Raw genomic sequence first — 27,033 nt, forward strand, 5'->3', positions numbered from 1 at the left:
CATTTTCAGTGTGGCCAACTTTAGCGGTTGCGGCGAGTCGAGTTGAGGGGGGGGTTTCGGTTAAAAGAGGGCGTGACGGACTGTGTTTGGCAACGCGTTGGCATGTTGCAAGTCGCAAGCATAGCTGTAGCAAATTTGCTATGGGATGTGTGGGGCGGCGGAGGTCGAAAAATAGAGCAGAAAACTTTGCGACTGCCTTTTTGAGGCGTTTGCATTTTGGCTACTTAGCTGAATGCTGCCTTAATGTTATTGTTGTTGTTCTTGTTGCTGCAGCTGGTTGCAAGTTGCAGCAAATTAGTTGGCCACTCAACATATTCATTTTGGTAATCGGGCGTAATCGCTTTCAACGCAAAGCTGTGGGCGAGTCAAGTCTTAGAAGTAAGTTGCCCACGGGGCAATCAGCTACAAAACATGTGTGTGGGTTAAAACAGAAGAAGAAGTATAAGTAGAATGTGGCAAGGCTTCGTATGAAGAGCTCTGTTAAATGTTTTGCCCAAAAAGGGCAAAGTGTTGGACAAAGTAAAATACTTAAAGTGCAAAGATTCTTAAGGGAAGTAAAATTTCAAGAATATGATTTACATATTAGTTCGAGCTAAAACTAATGAATATAATATACTCTGATTACTTCTTAGTAAGAAGACGATAATAGTCAAGTGAACATAATCATTAACTTAATATTTAATATAAAAAAAGACTTGAATAAGCATTTACCAATGATTCAATTCATTTAATGACTAAATTAATTAGCTAGCTTTTAAAGTAACCTTGACTTTTAATAAAGTATAAATAAATACAAAACAAAAAAAGATACTCAAGAGAAGCAAAAAATAAACACAATTCAAAATAATTCGAATAATAATATTCATAAATCCATAAATCAAAATGTGCATTCATATTTCACACTCGATTATTCTATGCCATGAGTCATGATCATGACCATAAAACCAAAAACAAACCGAGCTCTATCAAAGTTCGAGTTTGAACTTAACAAAAAAAAAATGTCAATTTTTTTTTGTGCAGCTGCATTGTTGACAAAAAAAAAACTAAAAACGACAACAACAAGTTGAATTTTTGTTTGGGGGTTTGCCAAACAATGCAACTGCTATGAAAACAATGCCAAATGCAATGCCAAAAATTGCAAACATAACATTAAGAAGCGAAAATGCGGCACGACTAAATATACACGAGTTGCAAGCAGCAGTTGCAAATAGAAGCAGTTGTAAGCAGCAGCGAGTTGCGGCAGAAGCGACAGCAAATAGTAACTTCAACTGCACAAGTTGCAAGTGCGTCAATAATGGCTGGTGCAACTAACAAGATACCCTATTAATTCTAGAACGAATGCAAGAATGTTTGACTGGTTGAGAGTCTCTATATCTTTCAGGTTGCTAACAGGCTTGCCTCTGGCCAAAATCTTTAAAGTTCGCTGTCCAGTTTAGATAGATGACTTTTTTTTCTACGATTTCCTGTCAAGTTGTGGGCATAATTGTGTAAAAAAAAAGCTTAAACAGATCAATCAATGTAAGTAATCAAAAGTGATAACTGAAAACTTTCACTAGAAAGCCACTAAACGAAATGTGTTTGAATTACAGGGTATAAAAGAGGCAATTGCAATTTGCGAATTATTACATTACACTTTCCACGATGCGACGTCGAAGTTGGCGTCGCTTTTGGAGTCACTTAAACAAGATAAATCAACGTGGGCGATTACACAATATCAGCATTGTCAGTCATCTGTAACTGTATCTGTATTTGTATCTGTATCTGTATTTGTATCTGTGACTGCAGCTGTATCTGTGACTGCAGCTGTATCTGCATCGATATCTCTCTCTGTGTGTATGTGTGTGTGTGTTGTCGACAATTGAGGCGTGCTGTGGCATGACTGTGCAAAAAAAAGAAAAGCAAGAAGAAAAAAATAAACTAACAACTGGCAATGGGCAAATAAAAGAAAAACGAAAAAGCAACAACATTTAGCTGCAACTGTGGAAAACTGTGGAAAAACTGCGCGCCATTGGAGCAGTGGGTCGCACTTGGGGATTGCTGCTGCTGCTGCTGCTGCTGCTTTGGGGTCGGTCTTGTGTCTTGTGTGTTGTGTGTGGCATGGAAATGTGGAAAAACCTGTACCAAGTCAATAGCACACTTAAAATGCAAAACACAACAAAATAAATACAAGTTGATTATCATGAAAAATAATAAACAAACAAACAAAAAAAGACGAAAAACTTATGATTACATGCTGTAGTTAAGTTAAGTTAAGATTGTTTTTTTCGTTTCCACTTTATGGGCGATAATTAAAGTTAAATGTTTTGTTACGAGACGAATCTCGCATCTGCCTGCAACGACAACAAAATGCAACGCGATCGTTGCCGATGCCGCAAATAATTGTTGCCGTTTAATGTTTTCATTGTAAACGCTAAAATTCAATTTTAATATCTGCAGTTCTTGGCAATTGCAAGCAACAGTTGCAACAGATGCTGCAGAAGGCCAAGCTGCAACTTGGCAACAATTGAAACCAAAATGTTAAAGTTGAAATTGCCAAAGAATATTGTCCAAAACATGCAAAGATGACTTTCGATTCCCCTTAAATACTTTATAGTGTTTGTAATTATTATGGGAAACATAAGATAAACATATAAAAGTGAGATCTACACAACTTTTCATAGAACTCCCAAAGCTGTTCAAATATCTTGTGAACCATGAAGGTAATATTAATAAAAATATCATTTTTTACCCTACCAATATTTAAAATAATTGAAAAGAGATCTCGCCTGGGAGATTCCCTGTACCCAGCTGTTAAATACAAAGTGCGCCTGCTGATATTAGTTTGGTGTGATTTGAATAACACCCTAGTTATCTTTCTCAACAACTTTCGCCTTCATAGTCACTACAATGCAATAGTCAACACAACAACTGAAAGAAATCTGTGCTGAAATTAGCATACTTGTTGCCATACATTAGACTAAATGTAATTCTAGCACTTTTTTATTGCTGTGTGTAACAAAACAATAAATAATTCAATCTATTGTTAAACTGCTGACAATGCTAGAGATTAAATTAATTTACTCTATAGATTGCGCCCTCAGTCATTTTTTCTAAACACCAATTAAAACACTGTTAAATAAATCACAAAAATTGTAATTGTGATACAATAAATCCCACAATAATTGAAAAATGCTACATAAATCAATATTAAATTAAATTAATGAATAAATTCAGAAACAAATACTCTGTACAAAACAAAATATATATATATATATATATATATATAAATATCGCCAAGAAACGAGTTTTTGTATTATTCTAAATTGTGAATAGCACAACACAAAAACAAAAAAATCCCCGCCCCAAAAAAAAATGCTAACTTTAAGCATAAAAGCAACAATTAAGCTGCTCAAAAGATGCGCAATAAAATTTAATGCAGCGCAAAAATTGCAAAAAATAATGTATAACAAAAAAAAACAATAAAAATTACCAATGAACGAGAAAAAAATGTTTTCATGTTGTGAGAGCGACGTGAAACCAAAAAAAAAAAAACAAAAAAAAAATAAATCAAAAAGAGTTCAACGACCAAAAGTTGAAATTATTTCCGACAGAGACGAGCGAAGCCGAGCGCGACACGAGCGCAAAGCACGAACGCAGCCGACCACAAACGAACGAAATGAAAGAGAGAGAGTGTGCACAACAATGAGAGAGAGAGAGAGCGAGAGAAAGAGAGCAAAGATAGCAGATAGCGTACCAAGAGATACAATATGTTTTATGGTAGCAGAGATAGATTATGGCTTTTGATATGCGTGCGTTCGCGTTGCGTGTATGCCAGCGAAACCGAAACAGAACCGAACTTCAGCATGGTGACGACGACAACAACAACAACGCAAACGCAAACGCAACAACAACAACAAATGAGCAACAACAACGTAGAGTGTTCAATTTATTCATGATTTGCATGCAACAGCAATAATAGCAACAAAAACAATTAATTAATTAGAATGCAAAAAGAAACAAGTAAGAACAAGGCTAGCTGAGCCATGTCGAAGTTTAGATACTCTAGCAAAAGTGTTGCCTTCCAAATGTCACTAGAGATTACTATATATGATATAGTAGCCAAATGATATTGTAGTCCAATGTCGATGACTTTTAGAGACTTTAGTGAGAAGCATATTGGGTGACTTTGGTTTAGATAAGCAGCATAATAATACACAGTTTAGTAATTAGATATGAATGTTTTGTTGGTACATTGTGAGCAGAATAATAAGTTTAGTTCGAATATCTTGATTAACAATAAAGTTTCATACTACAACCAATTCTAGCTATGGCTACAGTTTGCTTAGAGTCGTATATGCCAAGTTTACTAAAAATAGCGATTAGTTATCATAAACTGTCTATCTACTGACTGACTAATACTGATCATGAATATGAGTTCATAATAGCTTCCATCTAATAATGTAGTTTCTGTACGATTTTAATACATTTGCAATTCCGCTTGAATATAAAATAATGGCAGCCAAAAAAATGAAAGAAAAAAAAACACAAACAGAATTTGAAGTTGCAGCCGCAGATACATATTGTATCTGAGCAGGAAGCTTGTTGCGCCCACGCGCCATAAATTCACAAATGCTGCTGCTGCTGCTGTTTTTGCTGCTGCTGCTGCTGCTGCTGCTGTTGTTTCTGCTACTGATGATAAATGAACGCATGCTTTTGCGTATCTTGAAGATACACAATGCAACAACTGCATGCGCATGCATGCTCACAACAGAGGCAGACAGATGGACAGACAGACAGAACGACAGCAGCAGCGCTGTTGCGCATTCTTAATGAGCGGAAATTAGTTGGCATTGTGCGGTTATAGATACAACAATAACACATACACACACCCCTACACGCACACACACAATATCTGCTAGCCATAAATTCGCACAGCTGACGAGGTAATTTTTGCGATTTTGCGCGTGCCGCTTTTTTAAACAAGAAACAACACAAAAATACATTGATTTAAACGCCATTTAGCGCACTTCGCCACAATTATCCGTCAGATAAATTATCAAAATTGTTTAATGGGCCCAGTGTGTGTGTGTGTTTAAATACAATGCTTATAAGTCATTTGATAAATCACATTGTAATTCAAGTATCTCTGTTTGTGCATTTGCCAAAGTATCTCACAGATATTTGCACATATATCTGTGCATATATTTTTAGTATTTCTGTTTTTAGCTTGAATTTTGGCAGAAAAAAAAATGAAATAGAAAACATTTTCTCTAGCTAGATTTTGGCATTTCCATTTTTAGCACAAGTCTGACTGAGCTTGTGCGTAAAGTATCTTACAGATATATTATGTGGCAAGTCAAATATCAGCTGTCTAAGTTCATCTTATTTATCATCCATCATGGAATTTTGTATCTCTTGTTTTTCTTTTATTTCTGCTGTAGTTATTTTATTTTTGTATATTAGGCGTTAAGTGGCACAGCTTGGTAATCATATTAACAGGTTTTTGTCTAAATTATTCAGCCTGTTTCTTAGTCAGCAGCAAATTAATTATAAGCTTTACTCTAAATTACTATATTTATGTGAAAGGAATGTTAATTACTGAACTTAATAAAAGAAAAAAGTTTCTGCTAGACAGATAGATAGATAGATAGATACAGAAATAGAAATAATGCCGACTTGCTGATTATGAGCGGCTTTGCGCGGGCTTCAAACATGTTTAATACAAGCATTTGAAATACTTTTTCAAATATATATTAATAATTGAGTAAGGAATGAGATATCAATTGTTTTTAATCACTGTTAGATTTCCCAGCCGGTTTATTTAGTATATACTTTCTTTTATTTCTTATTTCTTTTAAATTTTTATTTGTTGACACCTTAATTAAATCTCATGTGTGTATTTATGCTTATGAGTGTATTCATTCATTCACTCACCTGTCTGATGACTCTGATGAATCGTAACGATCGAGGCAGCGCTTCTTCTTTGTGCCTCCCTGTTGCACATTGGCTGCCCCTCTTCCCCTTTCTCCCCTGGCAGTTGTTGTCGTTGTTTGTGTTACAGTCTTTGTGGCGCCCTGATAGAGCTGAGATCGCAATGCGTTGATATCCAATTTGGCAACTGATGCTGCTGACGAGGTTTTATTTGTTGCAGTTGCGGTTGCAATAGTTGTTTGCCTGCCCCTTTTGGTGGCATGCACGATGCCAATGCTATTGCTACTGTTTAAAGGTGTGCTAAAGGATGGCTTAAGCGGTTTGCTTGCCGGTGGCTTCAACTCAATGTTTGGCGGTGGGGCAGCGGGTGGTGCAAGCGGAATTGAGGCGGCAACTGTTGCCGTTGTTGTTGCCGTTGCCGTTGCAGTTGCAGTTGTCAAACTGTTCAAATTGATGCCGTTTTTCAGCTGATCAAACAATGACAGAGCCGCATTCGAAGTTAAAGTTTTCTTTGCAACAATTGTGCCTGTTGTTGTTGTTGTTGCTGTTGTTGTTTGGGTGTTTATTATTCTTTCTGTACTTGTAAGTTGGGGGCGTGGCTGTTGTTGGCTCGTTCGCAGTAACATTAATCTTTAATCACTGTTGTGACCTTTGACTGCATGCCTGACATTTTCTTTGCTTTGTTTTGTTTTTTTGCTAAACTTGTTTTCTTTGTGTTTGCACTTTTTTGTTTTCTCTCTTTTGTTGTTTATTTTCGTTGCAACTGTTTTGCAACGTTCTTTTTAATTGTTTTCCGCTGTTTATTTTGTTGTTGTTGTTGTTGTTTGTTGCCATTTGTTTGGCTTACGACACATTTTTGTTCAAATCGGTTTTTGTTCTCTATTCTTTTTTTTAAGCTCTTTTTCGCATTTGTTTTGCCAGCAACTGTTTTTAATGTTACTTGTTTTGTGTGTCAAGCACTATTAATATTATTATTATTATCAAAAGTGATTGCTCATGTTGTATTATTTAGTTGTTCTTTGCTTTATGTATTTATAGAAACTGTTAAAAATGCAAAATGATAAGAAAATGTATAGAAAAAAGTAAAACTGAATCTGAGAATATCTGTAGAAAATGTATAAGCCTTAAGATCTTTAAAAATAAGCTATTTTTGTATGTATCACTATATAAATAATGGTCAATAAAATCATTGAGTCCAAAAGCAATTCTCTTATATATGTATAAATAATATTTCAATATGAATTCATTCATTATGATTAGTATTCCTTTTACACATTGAATTCGATTCTTTTATAGATTTAAAGCTGGCGCATTTGCATTTAAAATATTAATAAAAATTATCAAACGTTGCACAAAAATATTGCTCAAATTTAATTGGCATTTAATTTATTGCACTTCACTCGAATTACAACCGGCGATATTTTATTGCGAATTTAACACAAAAATGGCTTAAAACTCATTTTTAGGCATTTTTTTTCAATTAATGTGACCCATTTTTTTATTATTATTTTTTTTTTTTGTAATTTTACACTTTATCGGCACTTTTTTTGATTCAATTTTTATTTGTTGGATTTGGTTGTTTAGCAAATTTTTCTTTTCGTTTTCTTTTTTTTTGTTGTTATAAATACTTTGCTTTAATCATAATAATTTAGTGAATGTATTCATATTCATATTATGAATGGCAGCTAATTTTCTTATGAGTTTCATTCGTTTCCGGCGCTTTTTGTTGTTACTGTTTCCTTTTTTGCATTTGCAGTGCACACAAAAAAAAACCGTTTTTTGCAAGCTTTGCAAACAGTTAACCGGTTCTCGCGTCTCTTGAGTTTTATTTTGTATTTACTTTTTGTTATTTTGTTTGTCGAAACAACGAGCCAGCCGAGAAACCGAAAATTGTGGAAACAACAAATGTCACAAATCTGGCATTTTTTTTGTTGTGTTTAACAACAATGCCAAACAAACAAATCTAATCGAATGCATTCCTATACAAACACACACACACAAACACATATTTAAACATTCTAACACACGCACACACATACACATACGCACACACACATAGACGTTATCAATGCTGCGTTCGCCGGGGCCGACTTGTCTAATGATCTGCGGCGGTTCTATTAATAATCAAGTCAAAAAGCAGCACACTCATTTGTTGTTGTTGCTTTCGTTATTGTGGTTGTTTTCGTTTCGTATGCTGTTCGATTTAATTGCCATGTAAAAATGTAAGTCGAACTTTGGCAACTGTAAATACAAAACAAAAAACAGAACAGAAAAGCTCGACGAGAAAAGTGCGCGCTTGAGTCTCTTTCGTTTACGCTGCGTTGCTTTGGCTGCTGGCCTCTGCCTGCGACTGAATGTCGCGACGAAACGATGTGTTTTTTGATGTGGTGTGGGGCGCTGCCGAACCGAGCCGAGTCGAGCCGAAGAGCTTTGGCCAACTAGAACCGAGCTGGCCAGCAAGAAACGAGCGAAACGAGCGAAACCCAACAAGAACGAGCGTGCGAACGAGCAACGACCGCAACTTCGTTGCCAAAAGGCACGAGCGACGACAGACGACGACTACGATTACGAGTGGCGAATTGCTAATGTGTGTGTGTGTGTGTGTGTGAAGTGTGGAGAGTGTGTTGAGTGAGAAGAGTGGGGAGAGTGAATATGCAAGCGATGCGATGTTCACTTTTGATTTCTGTGCAGCGGCAGCAGGTTTGGCATACTCAAAAGACAGCAAAGAGAGAGGCGAGGGACGGAGTGAAGAGAAGGTGTGGGGGGGGGGGGGGTCTATAGGGAAGCCGGTTGTACGACGGCTGCTTATGCTGCTGCGCTGCTACTGCGCTGCTGCTGCTTGTTGCGCCACAAGCCCACACGCTTCTTTTTTTTTGGTTTTTTTTATTCTGTTTTGTTTTATCTGTTTAGTTTTTTTTGTGTGTTTTGGACAAGTTCAATATTTGGTTTCTTTTTTCGCTTCTGCGTTTAATTGTTGCCCCAACTCTAACTGTAAAATAATGTTGTATTCAATTACCTGTTGATATATGCGCCGTGGGAAAAAGAGACCAAAAACAATATAGAGGGCAAAAAACAAGTCGAGCAGTCAAAATTGTGATGGATCAAAATTTAAAGTAAATGCAATATATTGTGGGTTTTATTAAATATAGCAACTGTAACATATAAAAGTATTAAAAACCAAAGTTTTTTCTTATTTAAGCTTTTAACTGGTGTTCATTTCTCTCCCATCCCAATTTTCATGATTTTTTTCCAATAACAATATGCATATAAATTAATAACTGTTTGTCAAGCTCACCTCTGTTTTCTTCCGATTTAGAATTTCCACACATTATCTTTCTGTTTCTCGATGAACATTTTTGTACTCTTCTGCTTCTGTTGTTCAGCTCACTCAAATGTTAAATAACATTAACATTTTCATTCATTCCCATTTACTTTGACGAGGTAATTCCAATTGGAAATCCGTATTAGATACCAATACGAAATTTAGAGTCGATAAACATTCCAGGTGCATTTGCTTTAGCTGACGTTTTTCATTCTTCTTATTGAACACACACCTAAAATGCAGCATTTCCTTAATCACAGCAACAACAACAACAAGAAATGCCCACTCTTTATTTATACGAGCTGCAGCTTTGTTTTTTGCCCACGCAAAATTCGCATACGAAATTTACTTCGGTAATTAAGCAAAGTCAAAGGCAAAAGCAAGCAATACAAAAACAAAATCAAGCGCAGGCCACAGCGAGAGAGCAAAAGAGAGAAAAGCACAAACAAACACAACGCAACTGTTGTTATCAAACACACCCACACATACTTAATCATTTACCAGCACTGCAAATCACGTCATGAATACGAAATACACATGAAAAGCAAGGCAAAGAAAAAACGAGCAAAGCCAACAACAAACAAAAAAAATCAAAGCCAACACGTGCTTTTATTACGTTATACGAGAAGTGAGTGTGTTTGTGTGTGTGTGAGTGACTTTTGCTGCTCAGTCTTTGTGATGCAACTGTTCTGGCAGAGAGAGAGAGAGAGAGAGCGAGAGCGAGAGAGCTACAATGTCTGTCATTGTTGTGTGAACAGAGCAGCGGAACTTGTTTTATAGCTGTTTTTGTTGTTGCTTTGCCGTTTGACTTTGTGTCTTATATTTTTCATAGAGTAAAAAATGAATGCAAGAAGAAAAATATGTGTGTGTGTGTTATTGTATGCGCAGTTGCCAAGTGCAGAAAATTACTAATCGAAGCATTGCAAATGCTTAAACTACTATTAACTAATTACTACACGCACACGCACACATAAAACCATACAAGCGACAAGCAAAGCGACAAGCAAAACGACAAGCAGCCAACCGCACTGACTGAGCATAGAAAACGCACTGCAAGTCCAAAAAAAAAAAATTGCATGTGCAAATCTGCAGGTCAGAGAATGTTGAATGGAGAGAGGGGAGCGGGAGAGAAGGACTGTGACTGAGCATTGAGTGAGTGAGTGAGTGAGGGCAAATGTAACGAAAGCTCTTTGATTCTGTTACTTATTAATTGATTACCTTAGCTTTTAGTCTCATCTATTAGCATTTGTAATGGTATTTTTAATTGTTGTCATTGGCTTCAGCATATATTACACCAGCTGTTGCGTGTGCAGTACTCATTAACATTTCTGACGGTACTATAATTTTTACACACGCACACGTACGAGAAACGATGCATGCCAAGCGACGCCACCTCACTGATCGAGCATAGAAAACGCACTGCAAGTCAAAAACAAATTGCAAATGCAAAGCTAAAAGCGACAGAGTGGGAGAGCAGGACAAACTGTGCTTTGAGTGAGGAATTGTAATAAAAGCTCTCAAATTATCAGCACTTTAATTTTGTTACAAAACATTGATTGATTGCTGTAGCCTTTAGTATGTTCTTCGAGCAAGTTGAACATAATTCTTATGTTTTTTTAATTGATAAATTATTTCAGCATTTTATGAATATTTAAGCTCTTTTTGATGTGTCCCGATTTTCATTGATAACTTCATATTTCACTTAACAGAAAAAGCTGTTAACAGACTAAATTTAACAGCACACACATGCAGACTACGTTCCATATTTGTGCACAACAGCGTGCGCTCGCATCAGTCAGCTTACAATCGCGCTCGCAACAATCAGCTTTTGAGAGCGCATGGGATTTTCTTTGTAAACAGATCATTTGTGATATTTGTTGGGGATTTTCCTTACCCTTACGATATATTATTATTATTAATTAATTAATTACATTATAATAGAAACTAAGATACATTGTATTTCGTACTTTCCATCACTTTAATGAACTTATTAAAAAAAATAGAATTGCGCTTTAGTTTGTCTAGAATACTGTTTAAACATTATAAGAACTAACAATATAAAAATCTTAAATTTAATAGGGGAACGTCGATGTACCATAAAAGAATAAATTAACTAGTTGTAAGGGAAGAAAAACAAATATTTACAATTACACAATTTTCAAACCTAATGTGACTTGGCAACAAACAGCAACTTGAGAAACTTAAGCGCATTTTGGTGGGTTGCATAAACATAAACATAAACATAATAATATACTTTACTATATATAGAGAAAGTAAACCTAAACAGTTACCAAAACTAACTCTAACTGTATCTAATGGCGTCTTGAAGACTTTTGGCAGACTATGTCCATACAGAGGTAGGTATGAGGCCCTCCTTGCTGGTATTGGGCGGCGTTAGCACCTCCTTATTGAGGAACTCCAGCGGCAGATTCACCAGATGTCCCTGAAAAATACAAATTGTATTTTTACATTATGTGAATCTTTAGTTAAAAGATATTTATGTCATTGAATAAACTAATAATAAATTCAATTTGTAATTCATTCAAATGAAGCCGATTTTCTTCTTCAGTTTTCTACACATATCATTTGATCCATCATTATATCTATCCAGATCTTCACTCAAGTTTCCTGTGCGATTCTGGAACCCACCTGAATTTCTGTGGCACGCTTGGCGGCCGTTTCGGGTTCAGTTTTGGACAACGGTGGCTCCTCCTGATATTTGCGCAGACTGGCGAATGTCCTCACAAAATCCGTTGGAATGCATTTGAATACCTCATCGTAAATCTCCGTGTTTTTCGATGAGATGCGACGCCAGGTGTTGTGCCAGAACTGATCACAGACAGGATCACTTATATTGATATCAGAGTGCGATGTGGCAGCATCCAAATCCAGTAAACCTAAAAAAGAGCACAGATCTTAGCTATAGATAAAGATGGAGAGTATTTCTTATGGAGATTTACCCAAATGCTCTTTGAATAGATATTTGCGCAGTCTGCCGGCAAAGATGCCGCTCGGATACTTCTTGCCATTCATGCGTCCATCTTCGTACTCCTCATCCATGATAATCGCTGCTATTTCCGAATCCCGTTTGCCGATCATTGAGCGATCGTTAATGTTCGCCGATCCACAGATGACAACTCGATCGTCGGCAATTAGCAGCTTGGAATGCACATAGATCAGCTCCGTAATCGGTGTATTGTTCAGATACGAATGATTGCGCAGACTGTGAAACGATATATAATTCTCCGGCTTGGCAATGCCAGCCTCCTGAAGCCGGGTCAAAATCGCAGTGCGTCCTCTGTGAGGGAGATATACATAGAGAGTACTTTAGTTGAGTCGTTAGATAAAAAAAAGCTGTATATAGTATATAGTTAAGCATATATGTATATCTTTGTATAGGGTATTATAATTACATCGGAGCATGTGTTAGACATTGAAGTAGGTGTCTCCGATCCTAACCGACTTGATCTGTCTGCCTTTCTCATGCTGTTTACTATATCCTATTGCTGTCATAGGAACAATCGGACTACGCTGTGCCTAAGATAGACTTATATTCATAGTTTAGCTGGAGGCATATGGAATTATTCTATCATTATTGAACATTTGAATTGTTTCTAAAGAAACCTTGACTAAAAGTCAACAAATATTGACCTTAATTATGCTTGAGAATGTTTTGGTAAAGTGCTACTTGGGTCAGACGACTATTAGGCTTAGCTGCCTTTAGAATGATTGATCTATTGTGCAACCTTTGAATATCAGTAAGTTCCCTTGTAGACAATTGATTGCAAATTATGTCACATTATTTACTGATTGAGCCTGACTATGATATGATATTTCAACTGGGCAAACAAAACACAAAGCTAAACTGTGAACAGTTTTTCTAGAATTAATAACAAGTTCGTTGTCAGTCTAAACAAGCAACAAGCTTAATTAAAGTGAGGTTGGGTAAGGGGCACACCTGGAAATGGATGCATAATTCCAATGGGTTATCGCACGCACAGCAATGCCCGTATTGCCGCCGACATCGCCCTCGAAGCCCGGCAATAGCGGCATTATCACATAAACACGAAAACGCTTGCGTTCCCTAAAAGAAGAAAGAAATATTAGAATCGAAATATATATATATAGGATATATCAGTTACTTGTGCGCACGCACGATGCGTTTGTAGAGAGTTTCCCCGATTTGATTGCGCACATTGTTGTGGGCACCCGAGACATTCATGCCCAGCTGCATGGTGATAAAGAACTGATTCTCGATGTAGACATAATGTTGGGCCTTCGTTATGGTGACAATGTAGGCATCGTGGATGCTCTGCTCGACCAGATCCGGTTCGATGAAGCCACAACTCCAGGCGGAGACGCTGCGCAACAGTTGACACGTGACACGCTGCTGCCGTCGCTGTTGCACCTGTTGCAAGTGCGCATTGAGTCGGATGTGCTCATAGCTCTTAGGCATCAGATACGGATATTTGACATTATCCCGCAACTTCTCCAGCTTCATGGCATTCCAGCGCTGTATGAAATGCCTGGCCGCATCTCGTGCGGAGGCACCCACCACACAGATGCCGACATCATGCCACGGCATTCGCGGCGTCGTCGTCCGATCAATGATGTCCACAAACGGCGCATTGAGGTTCATCCAATCCTTGAGTATAAAATTGGAATAGTCCTTGCCGAACCAATACTTTGCCTGGCCATAGAATTCACTTTGGATTTGGGTGCTGGTAGCTGTGGCATTTGCACCCGCTGCTACTGCTGCTGCCCCACTCGTACTCGAACATGTGGCAGCATCCATGTGCAGTTGGGCATGTGCTGAAGCCGCTGTGCCATCCGTGGTGTCAATGCTATAGATTGCTCCAGCTTGCGTTGCCTTCTCTTCTTGCGTCTCCTGCTGCTGCTCCTGATCACTGCCCTTGTCCATCGCTGAACTGTCGTAGGTTAATCGCTGCATAAAATCCTTGCCCTTGCGTGCGCCCTTCATGGCATTATCCTTGAAACGATCCAACATGTTCTTGCGTTCCATTTCGGGTGTGTTCAGTTTCATGCCCTCCAGCGCTGTGGAATCTGCTATGTTGAGCTCACTCGATGCCGCCGACAGCAGCTCGGGGATCAGCAGACGATCTCCCGGCTTCAGCGTACGCAATTCGATTGCATTGGATTCCCCACTCTCTGGCCGGGAACGCGATTCCTTTGGCTCCTTGGGCAACGTTTCGTAGTTGGCATTGCGTGAGGATTTGCGTGAACCGAACGCCGAATCCTCGTCATCTCGGTTGAACTGGATGGTCGGCGTGCGTCGCGTACTCCCCGACACGGAGGTGGTCGAGATGCTGCCCAAATCGGTCAGGCGATGCGCTCGATCATCCCAGCGACCATAGCACAGATCTATGCCGCCCGTAAATGCATAAGTCTGATCGATCACAACGATCTTCTCGTGATGTGCCCACAGCAGAATGCCACCTCGAGCATGATCCGGATGACGCATGACCTAAAGATGGATCATAGATATGAGTTAGAAGTTAAATATTGATAGACTACAGAACTAATAACAGAAGAAAACCCTTTCGAGAGACTGGCAGATACCCTGCCTGTTTACATAATTTCGCAAAACTTCATTATACCCTTTTACCCCTTCTTAGTAGGGCATATCTTTAATGTTTCTCAACGGAAAGTTTCCATTTTAATTAGATTTTCTACTCAAATTCAATCCCTGAGAACAGCTATAAATAGTAATGCTGTAGACCCTGGTAATCCTTCTGCCAATGCCGCAACTCACCTTGATGTTGGCGTGCTTGGCCAGCGTGGACTTGCTGTAGTAGCTATTGATGCCCAGTGCCATTTCGACCTCCTTGTAGAGCAGCACAAACACCTTAATGCCCTGTTGGGCTTTGCGCAACAGAATCTTGTCCAGTCGCCAGTAGTCGCCATTCAATGCTGGGCGCTTCATGTAGATCTCTGGACTGAGCCACCAGTCGGCAATGTAGATCTCCTCGGTGGCTGCCTCGAGGCCATCGGCCACAGCAGCCATATACTGTGCCCCATCCACATACCACACGGCCTGAGTATTGGCACGCATCGGGGCATACGACATATGCGGATTGGGGCAAGTGAAATCACGAGCATAGCTGTTAGCAATGCGCTTCAGATGTTGCATCCACTCTTTGCACTTGCGCTTTGTCCAGCACTTGAGTACGATGTGTCGATTGTTGGTCAGCACTTGGAGGCCCTTTCGCATGCCCGTCTGATAGATGCCCGTGGACACATCGAAGCCCTGATCGAACAGTATCACCGAGCGTATGCTGCCATCTGTTGGCCGCACATAGCCGAAGCAGGTCTCCTTAACGAAGAACCAACGATTCCGCCATGTGCCACACACAACATCCGAGCAGAAGTAGTTGCAACGCACACAACAATTGCGCTGAAAGCAACCAAAGAAGTTGCAACCAGCCTGGCCGGGTCGTGTCGATCCCGTTCGCTTCAATATCTCGCCCTCCTTGCCCTTGATGCCCAGACCAGAGACAAAGGACACACTGGACACCTCCACAAAGTCGAGCTGTCGAATGATAAGCAAGAAAAATCAATAAGTGATCAACAAATAAAGAGATCATAAACTAAAAAAATATATAAACTAAAAAGTATCCTTTCAGAAGTTAGAGCCTTACTCTTATTACTATCGATATAAATCGATATGCATTGAAGTTAGAGCTTTACTCTGATTATTATCGATATGTTGATTATGATCTTTATCTTTATCTTTACATCGTTGTAATTTTATACTGACCGTATCATGATGATTGCGATATAGGCTAATGTTGAGCAGATTGTACAGATAGTCCTCCAGCTGCTTGATCCTCACAGGTAAATGCTCCACAGTGATGAGACTGTCTGGCCGATTTGGGAATCGCGGCAGTTTTCGTTTCTTTTTCTTGCGTTTCCTTTGGCTGCGTCGAAAGGTCAGACTCGACAGGATCGAGCCATGTGCAGGACTTAAGATCCTCGCCGCAGCACTCGGACCAACCACAGCACCATTCGTATTATTATTATTGTTATTATTATTGTTGTTAGTATTGGTCGCTGGTGTGCTGGACTGCTTGACTTTGGTGTGGGCGGACAGATCCTTGAGCGTAGACTCATCGGCCATTTGACTGGCCGAAGCCTTCAACGTGGTGCGCTTCTCCTTCAACGCTCGACTCGGAAAGGGCAGCTTCAGCTTGGTGCGAAAGTAGCTCAGCTGCTGGTGCAGTGAATTGAAGTGTTTGTAGCGCTTCTTGATCGTCCACTTGAAGGGGCCATGGGTCAGCTCAATGGTGTATCTGCAACAAAGACATCGATCAGACCAAAGTAAGTTGAGGACTCTGAATTGATTACACGATCAATTCTATTGTAATAATTTCGAGTTGAATATAGGAACACATATATAAATTAAATAAATATTTCAGTTGTAGTTCTTTTTACTCACAAATTGGGATTCAATAGATGGGTGGTCACACTCCTCTCCGTGTCCACGATGCGCACATGAATCTCCCTGCCCGGAATGAAGACTTTTCGCTGAAACGAATTGAATTTGACGCTGGGCCCATAGATGCTGGTGAAGGGCACATCTTGGCGCATCTGGACACTGTTCTCATCATCGAACTCCTCGTCATCATCGTCGGTCTCCTTGCGCTCCACAAATCGGGGCTCATCGCCGCCCGTTGACAATATGGTGACGGAATCGGGAAACGCCAGCGTTTCGTCGTATTCCGATTCGACAATTGAGAACTGAAATTCGGGCAGGCAGCGACTATTGTGTGCTGTCTCCTCTTCCTCGGCGATGTTCTCATCTGTGCAGTCCTTGAACACATCATCGCCATCATCATGGTGTTCGGCATCAATCTCATCGTAGTTCTCCTCCTCATCCGCATCCCCATCCCCATTCCCATCCCTATTCCCATGCCCATCCACAACCGTATCCGCAACGGGATCGAGCTGCTGTTCGGGTGTGTAGGGCGGCAGTGGCCCACTATTTCTGGCTTCCGACATGTCCGAGTATTGTGGAAAGTAGTAGGAACTATCTAAATCATAGTCATAGCCGCGATTGATATAGCCGCCATAATTACTCGGTCTGTAGGCATCATCCGTCGGATATTCAACTGGTGAATAAAATAGTAAATATGATTTTAATAATGCTATGCAAAAAGACTTGGAGACTTGAACTTAAATATAATATTAATATTGAGGTAACAACCTGATTAAAAACAAACGAAAATATATTTAAATGCAGTATTAATCTAGGCGCCAAACAATCTATCTATGGGAATTGTGGATCCATAGATAGATCCTTAAATATCACTTTTAAGTGCAGCATTTAAACCTAAATTTCGATCTACAAATGTATTTCCAGATTGAAATGTAGCATGATAAAAAATGGAATGATTTTGAAAATTGGTTTAGTTTTGACAAAGTTTTAATATGTTTTCAGTCAGTCCTACACTTTGGATGCACACTTAATTTAAGTTACTTTTATACTACCAAACTTCAGCTTACAAGCCCAAAGAGAAAAAGAGAGAGATATATACATATATATATTCGACTCACTCTGTAGTAGTAGTGGTGGTAAAGTACACCTTATCTTCTATTTACACGACTCTTTCAAGTGGTTTTTGCAACGTTTCATTTCGCTTGCGAGTCGCGCACCATTTTAATTAGTTAACATTGAGGGTTTGTTGTTTCAACTAAATGCTGTTGACTTGTCTATTCTCAAGCATGTGTATTGTCTATTAGTCAAGTCATTATTAGTATCTAATGTGCACACTGAACATATATATCTATATATATATATGATAGCGTTAAACACAAGGGATTACACTGGAATTTTTTACTGGAATCTTGTTCAATTTAATAAGTCAAGTGTATGTGAGGAGCTGGTGTTTGAAGAGCTCTTCAATTTTCCCAAGAATTTTCAAGTTATTCACAGAAGCAGCAAACCAATATTGAAGCTATTTTTATCAAGCAGACTAATAGATACCCTCGTATTAAATTTATTTATTCATCAAGTTTGAGTTTTCTTCTGATCTTTAAGCATTTAATTTGAGTAATTTATACAATGTTATACAAAGTATATATAATATTACAGGAAAGTTGATTAGAGAATAATGTCTGGTATTTATACACTTGTTGGTATTAGGAAATGGCTTTTGCCTTCAAATTTTATCGGACAACAAAACTCGAAGAATTCATGGGCCGCAAAAGTCCAATAAATATGGCAGGTGCTGATAAAGGTGCGTCCAACTTATCGCTGATAAGTGATAAGAACGTGTAGCCCACAAAATAATTAATGTTTTTGTTATTTTGCACCGCATTACTTAGGCAGACTTAAAGCATAATGAAGCCCAGACAGATGGCAAAGTATGCATGATAAAGTTACTATATATATACACATATATATATATATATACATATATACTCCACTTGAGTGAATGATAAGTCTCTCTTGCCAATTTATCAGAAGTTATTTACATTTTGGACTGCAGACAGCTGTCTTTGGTGTCCAGTTTGATGATTTGATGGATGATTTCTGGTTGGAATAACAACTGTTATTAGGCGCTAATCAATTAAATTATGATTTATATATGTGTGTGTGAGTCAATATATATAACTGACAGATATGGACTGGCAGATATAGTGTCCGATAACAGCACGCACTTTGCGCTGCTTGCCCTTTTTTGATATATGACTCGAACTACTGAAATCTATTGGCTCAACTGATAACTGATAAAGGGACTAACTGCACAGCATAAATATGGTTAACTATTAGTTTTTTTTTTTTTATATAGAAAGCAGTACAGTAAAGCCAGGTAAAGATGTATATTATTTATTAGTATTATTATGTTGTGCTCCCCTGCTGAGACTATAACTCTTCTGTGAGTCTTCTGGCGACAGTGACTCTATTAAATAAGTTTGATTCTATTAAGTAAGTTTATAATTTACTTTCAGCTAATATATAAGTATGAAAAATAGCTTCGAAGCAAGCGCAACCCATGCGTATAATAAAAATAATCTAATAATAAAAAGTAATCTCTCTAAAAATATAGTTAAGAGCAGGCAAATATGCCTGAGGTAGCCCAAGCGAATTAGTCATATGATCTTATCAAAATATCTTATCGCTTTTGATGTTCTATTTAATGTTGGGTTGGTGTTGGGGCAACCACCACCCCCTACAACCCTCTGGCTTGAAATAGCTGCAAGGTTGGAAGTTTTTTTTGAACATCTAAGTTCAAGTTTGTCAGCAATAAAAATTGAACTTGTTGAGCTCGGTTAGTTTGTCTGGCATTGAGGCCCCGCTTTTTTTTTTGGGGTGGCCACAAAACATTATGAAATATATACGTCTATATAGACGTATATATATAATTTGTCAAGTTTAATTGGGAGCACGTGCGCGGTCAACGCGATTGTTATCAAAGTTAGTTGGTGGACTTAAATTGAAGGTTGTTTTATGACTGCAAACGGAACTTTCTACAAATTACAGCCTTATAGCATTAACAGTAAATAAAAGTTAAATTATTCTATTTATGTGTTTGTTATGCTCATCGTTTTGAGTCATTTAGTTTAAAATTAGTCATTAGTCAGAGGCAGGTTCAATGTACGCCTTGAAATGTAAAAATAAACAATCATTTTGCTTCTGTTTCTTTTTGATTTTTTTGACTTTTTGTTGTCTCACAAGAAAGGTTCGTCAAATTGTGAGAATGAGGCGAGCAATGCTAAGAATAACTCATTACGTGAGTGCTTTCAAAAAGATTGGTTAACAAATGTTGGCAGAAAAGCAAGTGAAACAGTAATATAAAGCTAGGCCAGTTGCCAGTGAAACGTTTACGAAATTAGCACAAAGACTGAAAGACAGCCAACTTAATAATTCAAGCCTAATCTCCTTGGATTATTTATTATTAATAATTATTATTAACAATCAAAAGTTTGGAAAGAAGAAACAGAAACAGAAACATATTGCTGCCTGTGAAACGTTCACGAAACCGCACACAGGCTGACAAACTGCTAATCAATTTGAGAGCCAGGTAATCCCAGCCATATCTCATTGGATTATTTGATTCGATTATCGTTTCTGGGGCACTCCAATTTTGTCGCATGTATTTCAACATAATATTAAGCTGGCTGTCAATTAAATAAATATTTAAAGAGCTCTTTAGCGAGCATTTTGATCACTTTCATTGCTTAAACAGTTGCTAAATACTCATTAGCACAGTGCTGTTAACTGTGAATTATTCTGGCCACAAATTGATGGAACACGAAGACCCCATTTTTATTGTGGCCCCCTCACTTCAGCCCGATAAGAATGGAAAAAAGAAGTTGTAGCAACAAAAAAAAAAAACAACACTGCGGCAAGTCAACACCCAAAAAAAAACGAAAAAGAAAATACAATTATTATCAGGCAAAATAAAAAACAATGGAAGCAAACAATTAGCCACAGCAAAATGACTGATAAAAAACGAAAGAAAACGACAACAAAAAAAAACCAGCAACTTAATAACAAACCGCAAAACGGCAATATTATTATTATTCTTTCTGTTTTTTTCTTGCAGTGGTCGTTGAGTCAAAGTCAAAGGTTATTCTTTGCTTTTTTGTGTTCTGGATTTACGTGTAGGAATATTCCTGATTTACAACATTTTCAAACGAATATGATTTACGCAAACGGAATTTAATTTCATTTGGCTTGACTCATATCGATAATACAAGTTTGGCCATTTGTTTTGATATCAATGAATGTATATATATATATATTATATAATTTTATCTGATATTGCGCCGTTTGTTTAAAGCAAAAGGGTCTTTCAACTCAATTCGCGCTGAATTGACCCTATAGAAATGTGCCAAAGAAATCGAAACTTCCTGTTGCAGTTGTTCATATTGTAAATAAATAAAATCGATTGAAAAGAGCTTACAACGTGCCAGGCATTTACAATTTAGACATCGGCATATAACAATATGAATAATTGGCTAATGGTGTGGCTTAGTTAGTCAAACACGCAAACACGTGAGGCGAAAGCAGCAGTTAAAACTCCAGGGTTATATAACAATTAGAAACACGGTGGCTTTAAAGGTAACAACAAGTCTATAAAATATACTTGGTAGATAAATAAAGCAACAATAGGAAAACTTCTATTTTAGACATTTTAAAGTTAACTGCACATTTTGAATGAAGCAATGAATAAATGACGTAAAAAGTATTATTATTGAACTGAGTCTTAAGTGAGTTTAAAATGTAAATATTCTACAGCTTACAGTTGAAAATGTCTTAGGACATTAAAAGTCAAAAATATACAAAATTGATTATTATATATTTATGGGATAGGCAGAAAGGTATAGATAAAAAGCAAGTACTAAGTACATTTTTGTCTATACTATAAATGTAATTGAGACTTTTAACAGAGAAGATAATCTGATCAAAGAATTGTCATTTTTAATCAAAAATGTCTCCTTGAGTTTTTAATACAATCAGCAATTGCGCTTTTAGGTAAAATTTAATTTTCAGTTGACGTTTGTTCAGCTTGCGTCAATTTATCAAGTTCAACTGCGAAATAGGCTCTGTAATACTCTAAAAATATTGACAATGTTCATGTTATCAGCATTTTTATGACACTATAATCGTTGATAATTGACAATTGTTGATAAGAATTTTACGGCTGAGCTGAGTTTTTGTTGTTCGCCGGGTGAATTGTAGTCTATGGAACTGAACTGAAAATACTTTATAAATGTTTTTATTTTATTTACAATTAAATAAATATACATATACTTCAATCGATTCATTCTCTTCCTAACACGCCCACTCAACAAAATACAATAGAACAATAGTTGCAAGAGTCGGTGTCATTTCAAATTCTTTTTCACTTTCACAATCAAAAACCGGCTAAAGTACCAAACCGGTCAGCAATAAGCAGTAAAACAATTCTAGAAATTCAACAAGAGACGCCTGAAACTTGAAAACTGGTCCAACATAATAATACAGCGCAGCTTTTTTTTTGTGGCATGACGCAGAGTTGAAATGGAGACACTGCCAAGTCTGCCAATGATCTAACCATGACAACAGACTCAACACACTTAACAGTCAAGCATCTGTTAATGCGCAGACACACACACAGAACCAGAAATAGACTTGGACCATGAGAAACGTAAGCAAAACAAAAGCTTGCAATGACTGTAGAGTGGGGAGGGCGAAGAGAGAAGGGGTATAACAGGTGTGGGGTGCGGCCATCAGCTGTGATTACGTTGTCTGATCCTCAGCACAGCTGAGAGACATTAACATTAACAGACACTTTGGGACATTTAACTGGGATTTTTTATATGTAGGTCAATTGGGAATTGTGGATACATTTGGGACATTTAAGCGTTAGACAAACAGATTGGGGACATGACAACAGTGTAGTTGGTACTTTAAAGCTGGCTAAACAATTACCCATGCTGGCCATCAGCTGTGAGATGCTGCGACGATGACGTAGCACCCGCATATTTGGCATATCTGACGTCAACGCCGCATGCCTTGGATCCTGCTGCAGCTGTTCCGCCTCAGCGTTGACAGCGTCCGGGACTTTTGGTACATTTGGCTGGGCCATTTTTTACACCGGCGTTTTGTTTGTTTCTTTGTTTAAGTATTTATTTGGTATTTTTTCTTTTTGGTAAGCAATTTTTTGTTGGTATTGACTGAAATTCATTTTGTATTTTGTTTTTTTTAATTTGTTTTACGAGGTTTCCGTTGCGCTTGTTATTGTTGTCATTGTTTGCCTTACAGCAGCTAATTAAACAATAAATACACACATTTTGTAGATAAAACATTTTATAATCAGATCTCTCTTCTTCTTCTGCTCTTCTAGTTAATGGAGTCAACGACTGATTTAAATTGGCTCATGGCCAATTATTTTATGTTTTTTTTGAAACATTTCACTTATTTACTGATAGTTATTAGTATTATTAACTGCTGTTTTTTTATTTTTATTTTTGGTATGGGTTCGCCCCTTAATTTTAACAAAACGTGAACAATTTTTAAAACATTTATTTTTGTTTGCCAAAAAAAATATATCGCAGACAACTTGTTTTTTTTTGTTGGCTTAAGCTGGCAGTGTGACCATTTTTGATGAATCATAAAAATTTATTTCACATCACAGTCAAAGGGAATTTATGGCAATATTCAAATTCAAACTGTGATTAGCCTACTTTCCGTGATTTTAAAAGAAGTTTGCCTTAAGCGGTATTACTTAAAAATAATTGTATATATTTTAGTGTTATTTATTTATTAAATATATATTTATTAGGTTTTTCTTGTAGACAGCAAACAATATCGAATTCACATTTTCGCATAAGATTTTTTAATTACACTCGAACAACATTGTGCTGCTGAAATAGAGCCCATAAAAATTTTGCACAACAAACATTTTTGGTTTATTTTTTAGTTTTTCTTTCTTTTTTTTTGGCACAAATGAAAATTTGGAAATAAGCGAATATTCGTATTGGCACTCGTGTATGTGTAATTATTTCCATTATTTCCATTATTTTCCATTTGCTCTTGTTACACATTTCACATTTTAGTGGAGGGGAGGGGGTGGGGATGGAGGAGTGGGAAGTGTATAAATTCCATTGGATGGCTTTGTATCTTTTCACGATATGCACGCATGATATGCATAATTTTAAGATTGAAAACAACACGTCTGCATTTCGCGTGCGATAATATTCCCCAACAAAAGCAACAACAACAACAAATATAATAATTATAATTATATGAAATATGCCATTGTTTACTTTTGGTCAGCGACTAACGGAAGTTACAGCTTTCAAGCTTTCAAGAGAAGAGCCGTTGGCTGAAACCCGTCGCCGCAGCAGTCGCATTAAATATAAATAAAACACTGAAGAAGAAGAAGAAGTAAGAAAAAACGATTGCTTTCGTTGTTGTTCTCGTTTTTTCCCGTTTTCGTTTTTGCCACTTCTTTCTACCTGTGACAACAACAAGAATGTCAGCGCAGAAATGAAGACAACTCACTCACACAGACACACACACACACACAGCGATAAGCGAAGCACGAGCCCCTTCCAGCCCCCTTTTCCCGATTCGCGCCCACGATCAACGGATCGTTTCGAGTTGCGAGCGCGTTGCCAAAAGCGTTGCGTTAACGTTGCCGTCACTTTGCCTAATAATAGTAACTATAGCAAACCGACGATGGCCAAAGCTTTCGTGGCCGAAAGCAGCGCACCAATCGGTTAACGTTTACTCTTACGTTAACCGGTTAAAGTGCGCTCGCAGTGAGACAGTGAGAGAGAGAGAGAAAAAGCGAGTAGATTCTGGTGTTGCTGGTTGGCATTTGCCAAGCACAAACAGCTGTTTGGAAGCTTTGCCAGTCACTGGAAGTCACTCTATGCGGGCTCTGCAGAAGTGAGTGGAGCAGATCAATAATCTGCGCCTGCATTTAAGAACATTTGCATTTTAAGCTACAAGGTCGCATAGCAGAGAGAGAGAGAGAGAGAGAGAGAGAGAGAGCAACTGAAACGAGTTTGGCGATTTGAGAGGAGACTGCGAGAGTGAGAGAGTAAAGTTGAGTCAGTGTTAAGAGAGGCCTTGCAGTGAGCAATAAAAGCAATGTGCAATTGTGATCTCTAACGGAAAGTTGGGAAATTAAAAAGGGGTATTTTCCATCATTTGTCACATTATACACGCACATGAGGATTGTCTGATTTGCAAATTTAACCGATTCAACCGTGATTCATATTCAAACATATTGCTAAAACATAGATAAAAAAACACACGTGTGTGTTGTCAGTGTTGTGTAATCTTATCTAATTGGAATCAACACTCGTTATTCACATCCAATCTTATACGGAATATGACTATTGTTTTGTGTTGTGCCCTTTGGCGAAAAATGAAATCGCAAATTATAATTACATTTATGATAAGATTACAACAATAACAAAAGGCTCATTTCGTCATTACAAAAATGCGTCAATTTCAATTTTGTAATCAACAAAGCAAAGTGTTTCAGATTATAAATATGGGAAACCCGCATAGGCTAAACAACTTATAAATATAGTCCACAATAATTTATTAATAGCTTCTGCATATATACAAAAAATATGACACAATTGAAGGTCTTTAGTTTTGTTTTGATATTTTAAATTAGTTTATGAAATATATCTAAATAGTTTCAGGTTCTCGCATTTAAAATTGTGTCTTTAGAAAATTGGACGACTTTATGTATATCTTTAGTATACCTCATATATATATTCATATCTTATCGCTGATACCAATCGAAATATTGCCAAAATAAAACTTGTGAGTTTGGCACCAACAAAAAAAAAAAAACAAAAACAACTTTTATAACTTTTCGGAGAAGTAAAAAAAATAAAAATCACAATTTAAAAAATGTAAAATGAATAAACACATAATAAAATAAGTAAATAAACACGTTATTTGCATAAATCTATATATATTTACACTCTACAAAATATTTAATGAACTTTAATTCAAGTGAATTAATCAGAATTAATTGAGTCTCAATAGCAAAAGCTCTCCGAGGAATAGTTTACTAACAAAAGTTGTCTGTGTTTATATTTTGCAGTCAAAGTTCAGATAAGATAATTGTGCATTGAGCACTGTTTACTATAGACTCTATAGACAAAATTATAGCAATAATTCCACGTTGCTATTTTGTTATTATTATTTATGCACATTTGAACAACCCATAGAAGTTTTAATGTTTTTGTTTACCAATTCATTCACAATGTGTGCTATTTGCTATTGTGAACAGTTCTAAGTTGCTTGTAAAATGTAACAAAAACATACCCTGTATATATTATATATATATATAAATTCTGAAAAATATATTGCTTGAATATGTTTATAATTATGCATAATAGGCAATGAGCAATAATAAATACAAATGTACAAAAAAAAACACTTACTTGAAATCAAAATATGCTCAAAGCAAGAAGAGCTTTTGCAACAGCATCAAAAATTTATTATTGTGACTTGATTTACGTATGTTGTGTGTTTGTATGTGTGTGTGATAATTCCTTTTCATGCGCTTTTGTATTTCTTATTATTCGTGTAGCTCTACTCACACACACACACACACACTCGCGCACGAGCAACACTCAATTGCACACACACACACACACAAGTTTATTTTATTCAAGTGTTGAGCTTTTTACTTCTTTTACACAAGTTTTGTTGGCAAGTGCAAAAACAATTTGGAGCAGCTCAAATTGTAGCGAAATAATCAAGAAATATGCTAAAATTCATTTCAAATTTTGATTGCTGTTCAATTTTTGTTGTTGTGATGCGAAACCAACACATACAAACACTCACACACACACACAAAACTGAGATACGGACGCGATCTTGTTGTTATTGTAGGATTTTGAACTTTCTCGGCAAGAAACTTGAAAAAAAACTTGTTGCTCGCTTGTTGCTTTGAAGAGCGCAGTCGCCGCGGCCGCCTCAATCGTTGCCGTCGAATTAATAACTGAATAAAGCAAAAAACGTGCCGTCTGCTGACTAGAGCGCCGTGAGAACTGGAATTGAGCACTGGAAGACAGCCGCAGCCACAGCAGAGATAAGAGTGAGAGAGAGAAAGAGCACAGAGCAAGACGTCTTTTGCGATTCGGTCTGTGTTGCATCAGCTATTTATGATTTGATTAATTATGTTCGACACTGTGTTGCTCAAGTCATTTATGCCAAGTGCACAGTTTTTAATTCAAGCTTTGCCATTTCTTACAGTTCGACGCCAAAGTCTGTGCCTGCAAGCAGCGGGAGAGAGATGTTGAGAGACAGA

General features: G+C 37.4%; 2 protein-coding genes and 1 long non-coding RNA gene across 4 annotated transcripts in view; all 3 read right to left on the minus strand.

Annotated features, from left to right (window-relative positions):
* The window catches only part of LOC6561299 (pneumococcal serine-rich repeat protein), a gene marked incomplete at its 3' end in the record, with an annotated part of 170,306 nt that extends 163,770 nt beyond the window's left edge, over positions 1-6,536 (minus strand). Inside the window, exon 1 of the mRNA XM_043215413.1 lies at positions 5,914-6,536. Coding sequence (XP_043071348.1) covers positions 5,914-6,536 — 623 coding nt within the window. The remainder of the gene's footprint in view (positions 1-5,913) is intronic.
* Positions 6,537-6,855: 319 nt separating this feature from the next.
* LOC122322561 lies at positions 6,856-10,220 on the minus strand. Its single transcript, XR_006246695.1, has 3 exons — positions 10,195-10,220; positions 9,206-9,464; positions 6,856-6,951 (listed from the first exon to the last, which is right to left on the minus strand). It is a non-coding gene; the product is annotated as an uncharacterized LOC122322561 (long non-coding RNA).
* An 883-nt stretch (positions 10,221-11,103) lies between these two features.
* On the minus strand, positions 11,104-26,236 carry LOC6560072 (phospholipase D2). Of its 2 annotated transcripts, none has more exons than XM_032734392.2 (9): positions 26,162-26,236; positions 16,689-17,361; positions 16,011-16,542; positions 15,006-15,782; positions 13,375-14,717; positions 13,191-13,316; positions 12,193-12,530; positions 11,882-12,129; positions 11,104-11,675 (listed from the first exon to the last, which is right to left on the minus strand). In XM_032734392.2, the coding sequence occupies exons 2-9, from the start codon at positions 17,249-17,251 to the stop codon at positions 11,574-11,576; spliced, it is 4,029 nt and encodes a 1,342-aa protein (XP_032590283.1). In that variant the 5' UTR covers positions 17,252-17,361; positions 26,162-26,236; the 3' UTR covers positions 11,104-11,573. The 2 variants fall into 2 exon arrangements, with proteins under 2 accessions (XP_032590283.1, XP_001985697.1); XM_001985661.3 differs by lacking the exon at positions 26,162-26,236 and adding an exon at positions 22,674-22,876.
* Between the last annotated feature and the right edge of the window lie 797 nt (positions 26,237-27,033).

The sequence above is a fragment of the Drosophila grimshawi genome, unplaced genomic scaffold (assembly GCF_018153295.1).
Source record: "Drosophila grimshawi isolate 15287-2541.00 unplaced genomic scaffold, ASM1815329v1 contig_1367, whole genome shotgun sequence".
NCBI classification, from domain to species: domain Eukaryota; kingdom Metazoa; phylum Arthropoda; class Insecta; order Diptera; family Drosophilidae; genus Drosophila; species Drosophila grimshawi.